Source organism: Pseudopodoces humilis, chromosome 1, assembly GCF_049639895.1.
Source record: "Pseudopodoces humilis isolate 2021_Gansu_Grassland_sample_001 chromosome 1, ASM4963989v1, whole genome shotgun sequence".
In the NCBI taxonomy this organism is placed as follows: Eukaryota; Metazoa; Chordata; class Aves; order Passeriformes; family Paridae; genus Pseudopodoces; species Pseudopodoces humilis.
This window is the reverse complement of record NC_142200.1, coordinates 116,851,420-116,861,876: the sequence shown is the minus strand read 5'-3', so window position 1 is coordinate 116,861,876 and position 10,457 is coordinate 116,851,420. Positions and strand designations below refer to the sequence as shown.

Here is a 10,457-nt window from a genome sequence, read left to right as displayed (position 1 = left end):
ACAAAAAATAACACCAAGGGGGTTTTGTGTTCACAGAGATTGCAGCTGACACGTCAGAGCTTGATGCTCGAAAGAAGCAGGATTTCCCTAGGAATGTGCAATACACTGCTACCAGGAAGTACTGGTGCCCTAAAATAGCCACACACTAGGCTCATCTGTATTTTAAGTGTCATGATAAAAAGATTCTAAAAATCCTTTAAATGTTGTTTTTCTTACAACTTCTAAATAATTTCATGAATTATAAACTGGTACACCCTTTTCTTCCCTTAATGCAGAGGGCTTTCTGCAGCCCAAATTACATGTCTTTCACAAACACTCCTCAGACCTGTACCAAAATGTCCATTTAACAAAAGGCATTTTGAAACCTTTGCTTCTGTTATCATCCTCTTTTCCCTCTAACCTCCTTCTGTCATACCCTGTTACACTCAGCCTGAGTGCTGTGGGGCAAGGACACATCTCTGTAATTGTGTGGGCTCACCCGCTTGAAGAGCAGGATAAAACACACGTACACTGCCCTGACACATGGACAAGAATAATTATTTCGTGCCCTCCGCCCCCCAAACAGTGTTAACCTCTGGTACTGTGAGCAAGAAGTCCTTTCTTACCTGGTAATAAATGCCATTTCTTAGCCAAGAAATCTGTAAAGCTGTTGACATCCCCTTCCTCCACAGCCTTTTCCTGTTGACACTTAAGAATCTTTTGGAAGTCTCTTTCTAAAGAGTTTTGCGGTCTTTTAGTGAGATGTCAGTTTCACCTTAAAGTCTGCTATTGGATCTGACTCTGCCATAATTTAAGATAAAAGTAACATCCCAGAAACATTAACCCATATAAACACATGGTCTACAAATAATTCAATAAACATGATATTGGCCTGCTCTGGCAGGAACAGAGAGCAGCCCCTGCTGTTCAGCTGCTATTGAGTTGGAGGAATATTCTCATCACTTTGGTGCATCTTGTCATCTTAGAAAATGTTTATTCTTCTTACACTTGTGCCATCAGCTAAGGAGCTACTGAAGGAGAAAAAGTAGACTGATGCTTTTATTTTTATTTTTTTTTTTGCAATAAAGGATGAGGAGTGCAAGGTGTGTCCATCTATACATTCATATTTAAACTTAAGGAGGTGGTTTATGAGTTACCTGGTGTTGCAGCCTTATTAAACTTTCTCCCTGTGACACATATTATACCAGCTTGCAGTGTGCTCATCTGGTACAATAAGTATCAAATATTCCTATAGTATTTGCATCAATTTGCTGGAAAAAGAGTGGCTGTTCAGTTACCATTACATCATTTTAGTTAGTAGGGTGCTTTTGTAAGTGTGTAACAGAAAGCACTTAAAACTGAAAAGCCTTTTTTCCCCTTTCAATGTATAGGCAAGGTACTGATTAGAGTCAGCTGCCACATCCAGCACCACAGGCACCTTCCTGAGGATGGAGGCTTTGGCAAGGATCACCTTTTAAAGCCAAAAGCACATCTCCACTAACAGCCTCAGAGACATATGAACTGTGTCTACAACTACAATTCACAGGCGTTTTGTTTGCTGGCATTCCTCATACTTAGAGAAACATACTTGAGAAATATTTATCAGCAAGAAATTAGTATCTGCTCTTCTTGTACTCTTCAGTTCTGGGAAGATGAAATTCCTGCATGAAAGGCTGATCATGCTTCATTTCTGCCCTATAATTGGCTCCCTGAGGCAAATGTAGAGTCACAGCAACTACAAAGAAAAAGCAGGATATCCAAATGCAGAGCTCTTCCTCTGCTCACCTCAGAAATCAAGGCTGACAGAAGAGCCAAATTAGGGAGAAATGGGTATATTGTTTTGTACTTAGCTTCATTTCCACGCATATATTAAAGCTACTTTGGGCTATTTCATTTATACTGTTTTCAAGTGTACAGATCCAATAATCAAAGACATAATGCAAGTTGAAGGACCAGTCCCATCATTTGTGCACTTAACCCCTCTTAACATAGTTATTTTCATTATGATGCTTCAAAAATTTGGACATGGTACCCATCATAGTTGTATCCCTCTGCCCCTGCTCCCCACTGTTTGTTACGATTTAAAAAACCCTTTTCCATCTTTCATTTAATTCAGCCACTACTCTTTGACATTCCTCATTTGCCTCACACGGTCTTTTCTTAAAGACCTCCAGGGACAGTGACTCCACCTCCACCATTTGCCTCACCACCACCACCCTGGGCAGCCCATTCCAATGCCTCAGCTGGATTTTCTCCTTTGAACTTTTCCTGTGTAAACATCTGGTGGCTTGTTCAGATGACCACTTACTGACTGCTGTCTTTCACTTCCCTGGCCACTCTGGTGGTCCTGCTTTTTCAGACCAAAATGGCAAAAGCATCTGAGATAAAAGCCAGGTAATAACTGTGGAGCCTTGCTGGTGCACCACAGACCTGCTTTCCCCAGCCCTGATCGCATCTGTATCATCTGTCTGGGAGATGATTTAGGCTCTCTGACTCTCCTTGGGACAGGGCACAGCACAAGCACGCATACAACTTCAGATAGCTGAACCAGCTCAGAGTAATTCAACATCACAAGTTGGAACTGATTATGAGATTATAAACCCCAAACCAGCCGTCCTTTTGAAACTGAAAAAAACATTCAAGTTCTCTTCTACTCTTCCCAAATGTAACTCAGCTTTTACAGGAACAAAGTTTTAAATCAAGCCTTCATTTACACAAGTGTAACTTCCCCACAGGCCCTTCCATGCCCTGCTGGGAAAGGAAAACCAAGTAGCCAGTTCTGTAGCACCAGTAACTACTGCTAATTCAGTAGCAAGGAGCTTCCCCTCATCACCACTTAAGAGAACTGAGTTCCTCCTTTTGGGGATGAATAACTGGCATTTGTGCACACACCACAAATAAGGAATCTCCTCACGACCTTTATTTCTCTTTAGTTTTGTAAGCAGTTGGGATTCAGTTAAACAAGGTCAAATTGCAATCCAATAAACGTTTTCTATTAAAAAGTATTTGGAGATGTCTTACTGCTGCAACACTTTCTACTAGCAAAACGTTCATTAAATATAGTGAATTTTTAAACAAGATTAATACAAAGCTGGTCCTTGAGAAAGAAACAATCAGTAAAAGGATCTTATGCTAATAAAATCTGTGAACAGGAACTTAAAATTGTACAAAGGAGAGACCTTGTATTTAATCAGAACAACTGCAGCAATGTATTTCTGAGGCTATTGGAACCCCAGTGTAATCTCAAAATACCAAATAAACAGTTGAAAAATAGCATCAGAAACTGAAGTTACTTACAGTCCTGTGGTTAAAGCACTGAATTCAAAATAAAACACTCTTTAATCAATGACAAAATTACCACTGTGCTTCGTGTGTGTGAAATCAAATGGTTTAAACTTGAGTGCCTTCATCCCAACTAAATGAATATTTAAGTGATGCAATTTTTCCCTTCTCTGCAATGTTCTGCCAACTGAGTGATTTTTAGGCATGAAAGATGCTTTCGAACCACTCTAGGTGCACATCTGATACAGAACATAGTCCTTTGTACAGCATTTCGATTTGAAGACTAAGGAAAATTATCAAGCACAAATTAGTCAAGGGAAAAAAACAGCTAATCACTTACAGAGCTCTACCTCTTGCTTTAAAACAAGACAAGCAGGGGAAATTACAATGTTTTTCTCACCTTGTTACCAGATTACTTGACCACTTCTAGATGAGAATGAAGGTGGCTAAGAAGAGAGAAACCACTCCTTCCTACATTTGTAAAAATACTGAAGTACTTGGAGAACATTGGCACAGAAACTATATTACATGTACATTCACTTGTAAATATTTTTATGTAGCTTCAAACATAAAAAAATGTTGGTAATTTTACAGAATTCCATACTTGTATGAAAAAAACTGTCTGTTAGGGTATTTTCATTTTGGAAGGTCATTTAGTGACATTTGTTGGCCACAGACCCCTGTGTACAATTTCAGTTCTTTACCACAAGGTATTTCATAACAGCGAGGAAGTGGTGCAAAACCACCTGGAAAAGGTCAGGAGATAACATCTAATTCCAGTTTTAGTGAGGATAACCACTGACAGAAGTACTTTTTACCTGCCTTTTCGTTTCCTGTTTTTCTGTCTTCTGAAGCCCCCACAGCTACTGATGAACTGTTGATTGGAAAAGACCAAATTGTATTGGAATCATCCACCTCACAGATTCACCATGGGGTTTGTTTACCCACTGTGCCTGAACAGGTACACAATTTTCTTACCGCTTAAAGATCTGTAAGGGTTAATAAAATTCGGAAGAGAGTATCATCAGTGAGTGTGCTCCTGGAGAAAGGTATAGATAACAGCCATCTTATCTAAGCTTTCCAACTTCAGTTTCAACCTCTTGAAGTCCAAATATCATGTTTATGACACTACAAGCCTAGTGACAAAATAACATCTGGCATAATAACTTCTCCAGAAAAGCTACGTGAACAAGAAAGTACTACATAGTAAAATCTGATCGAACGAACGCTTGCCCTGACCCAGGCTCAAAGCTGGCTTGCTAAGGTTGGTCGTGGAAAAAAGTATGATTTCTGTTCCTCCCTACTTTTTAAATTAAAGTGTAGCTCTAGGAGCACATTTCCCACTACATATAGTGAAAGGAATTTTGCGGTTTCTGTGGGCTGAAAAGCCTGGGCCCTGTAGATATTTAAAACATTAAAGATACCAGAGTGCTAAGGAGCAAAGTAAGTCAAAGAAATGCAAAAGAAATGCTGAGTTGAGCAATGGAGTTAGTGGTGGGGATTATCAAAATCTGTTCTTTTGTCTTGGTGAAGTATCAGCCACTCACAGGGTTCCCGAAAAGTAGGTCTTATTCACAGGAGCAGTCCATGTCCAGTGCTGCCCCGTTGCTGCCGCTGCAGCTGTCCAGCCCTGGCGCGCAGCCCCCACCCTCAGCAGCCTCCCCCACGGGGCAGTTGGGCACGCTCTGGCTGAGGCAGACCTGCCCAGCATTGTCACCAGTGTCACAGCTGGCAGGACACGTCTCCACTGCCGCTCCGTCGTGGTGGGCACCTCTGTCGTTGGTGCCGGCTACCTCGTCTCTCAAGTCTATGACATCATCTGGCTGCTCTTCTGGATCAGGCTGGGCTGCTCTTGAGATTTGTGCTTCTAAGTTTCTCGTGTTCTCTGTGACTTCAAATTCTTGCTTTTCCTGTGCCCTTTGCTTCTCCCTAGTACTTAATTTAGCCTTTGTGGAATTCTTCATTTTTCTGCTGTGCATATCTTCTTTGGAGAACCTCCAGTGAAACTACAAAGAAGGGATCCAAATGTTAAAGACCATTAGAGGCAATCTCACATGGATATTTACTATTCTGAGTAGAAATGTTTTGATTAGTTAATTTTAATTCAAAGACTAAAGGGCTTGACCAGAAAGACCCAAGATTAAAAGAAGTTGCCTGACCAAACCAGATGGTTTCTGTCCACACATCTTTGTTTCACAGAGGAAGGCGAGCTCAACGCTTTCTGCTTCTGCTGTTGCAAGTGCCTGGTCTGTTCCTCTCTACACTGTGTGGAAGGGAAGGATATGCAAAGCTGCATAAGTGCAGACAGAAGCAATCCTCTGGCATTATTCCAATGCTTTTCACCAGGTTAACAGCAGAGCTAACACCACGCCCACGACCATACCCAAACAGTAAAACATTCTGAACCATCTGTATGAATGTCTTTTGATGAAAAAGCGAGGCTGCTACTTGCACCACTCCCACAGGACCTGGCATTTCAGAACTGTTTTAACTACTATTAAAAAACAAAAAGGGAACTAGCAGTACCTTGAAATACTAACTTGACAGGTATAATGTATATAAAGACTGACAAATATATCACTATTATATCTGCTTCCTTTGTCAAAAAAAAATCAAGTTTCCCAAGGAAAGCCAGACCAGTCACAGAATCACAGAATGGTTTGAACTGGAAGGACCATAAGGTAAACTAGTTCTAAATACCCTGCAGATACAGGCAGAGACTCCTCCTAGAAGACCATGTTGCTCCAAGTTCCATCCAACCTGGCCTTCAACACTGCCAGGGTGTGGGGTGGGGCACCCACAGCTTCTCTGGGCAACCTGTGCCAGTGTCTCACCACCCTCACAGTAAAGAATTTCTTGCTACCATCTAATCTAAACATGCCCCCTTTCAGTCTGAAGCCATTACTCCTTGCCCTATCACTACATTTCCTGGTGAAGAGTCCCTTTGAGACGTCCCTGCAGGCCCCCTTCAGATACTGGAAGGCTGCTGTGAAGTCTCCTCTATGCAACCTTTTCTTCTCCAAGCTGAACAGCCCCAACTTTGTCAGCTTGTCTTCAGAGGACAGGTGCTCCAGTCCCCTTACCAACTTCAAGGCTTCTTCTGGACTGCTAAGCCATCCTACAGTTTGCTAAGTACCTCTGAATGTGCACAACCATTTTTGCAGCAGTGTCATTCGCTGATGGAAGCTCAGGAATGGGTTAGGAAGCAGTATTTGAATGGCATAAATAGGACATTCAGCAAACCCAGCCATGTTCAGAAAAGCCATTTTCTCCAGTGAAATTGGGTCTGTGCTGAGGCTGGCCAAAAGATTTTGTATTCATAAATTTCTTGATCTAGCTATTTATTCCTTAATCAAAAAGCCATTCAAAACTTATTATTAGATTACAAAGCTGGAACTATGTTCTTTCCTCCTGGTAGCCAGAACTTAATGTAAAAGGAGAAGGGGGGGAAAAAGAAAGAAATTGGCTTTCACATAACTGTTCTCGGTTTTACTTACAGGAAGTTATCTTTCACTTCAATAACACTGCAATTTAGAGAAAGAGGAATGATAACATCTCAGTCGTTGAGCTCAGCTGTTTAAAATTCAGACACCTGAAATTTTTCTTCTTTGATTTGCAGAAGTTCTGGGCACCCACTACTCCATTTAACTCAAAGCTCTCTTTGACAGAAAGTTAAGATCAGGGCCCTAAAAGTGATAAGCTGTAGGAGGTTTCATGTGTGTGTGTGTGTGAGTGTACTTAGTCAGGTACTTACACCGTTATTTCACCAAAATGCATTCACCCAGTTTCTGCTAAAATAAGCATCAGTTTTGTGTAAAGTGAATGAACACAATTACCTCATCCTTGATTGAATATTACACTAATAGAAGTACTTTGCACTGAAGAGAGAAGCTGTACCACTCCTTGCATATTTCCTTTTCTGTTCCTCTGACTACCTTAAACAACAGTTCGTTGATGTGCAAAGATATGACAGAACATTTTCCATGAATGCAATATCCTTTTAATGTTACCCAATTTCCCTCCTCTGATGGTTATCTATAAACATTTTAGACATGCCATAGTTTAAGTTAAAAAAACCCCTGAGTGCCTGGGAGGTTATATGTGCAACATATTCAGCAACTTTTAATCAAATGCTTGGGTTGGCATCTTTGATGTGATACAACAACCACTTACAGACGTTGAACCAGTCTTACATCCCTTTACAGAACTGTAATCAAGGTATGTCATCCTTCCTTGACCTTTGGTATGAAAATGTGCTGTAGTGATTCTTGCCCTCAAATATGCCTGTATATTTAACACTGCCAACGAGTGAGTCCTTTGTTTTGTCAACCAGACATTGTTAAGTAAGTTTTCATAACCCAGAATGAAAAAAACTTAAACAAAGTTTTCAGTCATCTGGATGGTATGTATGTGTTATTGTAATACAAGAAATCAGCATCATACTTCTTTCTCTATTTGGGAATGAACAGCCACATATGGGTTCCCATCCCTTCCACTAAAACCACACACAGTGGTAGGAAAAGAATGACCAAATACAGGCAATCTTAACACTCATCCCAAGATCCCTTTAATCACCTGAAAACAAAGAGAGAAAACTAGGAAAAAATGGGCTTTGTAACAAGTTCACACAATATTCTGGACTCCAGCTTTGCTAATGAGAGAGGGTAAATCCTAAATCAGTCACACTCCCAGTAGTTCTCTCCTGCTTCAGTCAGTTCAAACACTCCCCTGGTCTGCACTGTATCAAAAGGACAACTTTCAAAGAACCAGGCTCCAAAACAGTGAGGGCTTCACAGATGTAAACTATCTGCAATTATCTAAACTGTTGGGTAAAATGCTCCTGGTGCTCAGCTCCGCTCAGCATTTCTGATCTCCTGCTGCAGCTCAGCTCTGCATGGCCTCAAGTGCCCACTCCTGCAGGTGACTTTGGGCTGGCAGCACCCACCAAAGCCCACAGAGCCAGAACAAAAACGAGGCTGCATTAGTCGGCAACCTCATTGTCGCGTGGTTCCAGAGATCTTTTCATCTGGCTTTCCTGATCCCTTGCATACTGAAAGGGCAAGGCAAATTTCACCACTGTAGGAAGGCCATCACTTTCTCAGTTTCCAGTCCCTGTATCTCTCTCTCCAGCTGTATGGCATAACAGGTTTGGGCAGGGGTTCCTGCAGCTATGTGTTTAAAAATGGAAGTGGGAATACATACAGGCATCCACATCCATACACCATTAGCTGTCACTATGTCTTTGGATAATTTAGCTGGATTCTAGAGGCTTTTCTTGGTTAAATTGCAGCAAAATTCATTAATATTCATACAATAGAAACACCAGCCAAGATCAGGCCTACATTGTGCCAGGTTCTACCAAAACAGAGAGAGAGAGAGACAGAGACAGAGAGCAGTTTAAACAGAAAATACAGGAAATGGGTGAGAGAAAATAGTGTTGGTTCCACATTACAGGTACTGAAAATGAGAGAATTTCAGGTCTAAATGAAGGTTGGTTTAAATTAAGAAACATCTGCATTTCTTATGCAGCTGTGAGTTCAACAGAGAATGAAATCTAAGAGCTTTGACATCATTTGAGCATTTTTTGTTTCTTTCATTTGAACAGTTCCATTCCTTGTGTCTCTTTACTGCATCGCAGAAACATTGAAGAAGCCATTTTACTTCTATGGGAAATCAATTTCAATATAAAAATACCACCAGCAAAACCCAAAGAAACCAGAAAGTCAAGGTTATTTACCTTAGATTCTTTCTTCTTTGCTTTCTGGGGCAAAGATGGTCTCTGAAGAAATACAATTTGCTTTGTAGATAAATTCCCCTCCCTGAAAAGAAACAAATGCACACTCCTGAGAATGAATTAAATTCACATCCAGCATCATTCAAAGTGAAAATCCATCTCAGTCATTTATTTCTTCAGGTCAAAGAAGAACAAAATGAAGAATGATCCTCACATTGCTTGTCCCTGGTGTCTCTGAGCAGTCTGGTATTTTGGGGGGCAGGGAGAGTGGAATGTTCAGACTGATAGAGCCTGTCATCCTGTGACACAATTTTGCTGAATGTTTTAGCATTAGTGTGTAAATACAGAATAAATTGTTTGGAACAAAAAGGAAGAACCCCAAGAGTCCCAGTGCCTGTGTCTCCGCAACAGTAGAGCGTTCCTTCCCTCTTGCCCTCCCTCCTGGGGCACTGATCTGGAATGGGGCTGGGTGCTCCCTGTAGGTCAGCATGGCAGGAGGAACAACCACTGGATGGGTGCCCTTCTGCACTGACCTCTGTTACTCAAGGTATTAGTGGGATACAGAAAGCTGGAAGAGAAAGAAAATTATATACATATATATATATATATCTTTAAGAGTCAGGGATTACAAATCATAACTGTGATTTTCGATTTATTCTTATATTTAAACATTTATGCAAAACTTAAATACCGTTTTTCCCTCAACACAGATGGCCTTTTACATTTTAGGTTTTTACGTGTAGGAGTAGTCTTCATCCAAATCTCATAAAGAACTGAGCATATTTTTACTCTTTCAAGATAGAAAATCGTGACTGATTATATTGGCCTATATATACATACAAATATATTCCTGACCAGTGGAAATTCAGAAAGCACCATCTTCATGATTAATAAGTGGTATGATTGTTTTTCACCAGTTATGAAGATTATTTTTAAGTGATTTGCATTTATATTTAAAAACACAGAATATAAATAATAACAAGTAGACCAGAGTATTATTATATCTGCACACAAAGCTACTAGAGCAGTGACACACTAATCTCACAGAGTTCTGCTCAGCTAGACTGTATCAGCAGCATTAGACTGACATCTATTTAGATTAAAATTACTTTTCTTCAGCTAGACAACATCTCACTCCAAACATTATCACACATTTTGTCTTTCCTCTAAAGGATGTTACTGGAAGATCCAGAGCAGGAATTTAACAGTCATGGAGTTTACAGAGAGGCAGAAACAACACCCAGAAAATTCAAGCAGAAACCACATTGCCACCTTGCAGTCTTTCTGCCCACCAGACATGTGCTTCCTACCACATGTGGCTTGTGATGCTTAGAAAACCCCAAGAACAGCTGCAGCAGGCTTTGCAAGGAAATCCACACTGCCTGCACAGGGAATTGCTTGTGCAGACTGCGGTGCTTGTACAGCAATGGCCTTGGCCAAATGGCAGCACCCACCCCTCCCT

General features: G+C 40.8%; 1 protein-coding gene across 6 annotated transcripts in view; it reads right to left on the bottom strand.

Moving 5' to 3' along the window:
* Nucleotides 1–2,877: 2,877 nt before the first annotated feature.
* The window catches only part of RFTN1 (raftlin, lipid raft linker 1), a 96,889-nt gene continuing 89,309 nt past the window's right edge, over nt 2,878–10,457 (bottom strand). For all 6 annotated transcript variants that reach the window (XM_005518932.3, XM_088065271.1, XM_088065277.1 and 3 more), the window contains exons 9-10: nt 8,999–9,080; nt 2,878–5,267 (exon numbers count right to left, since the gene is read on the bottom strand). In XM_005518932.3, the coding sequence (XP_005518989.1) occupies nt 4,830–5,267; nt 8,999–9,080 (520 nt within the window). In that variant the 3' untranslated portion in view covers nt 2,878–4,829. The remainder of the gene's footprint in view (nt 5,268–8,998; nt 9,081–10,457) is intronic.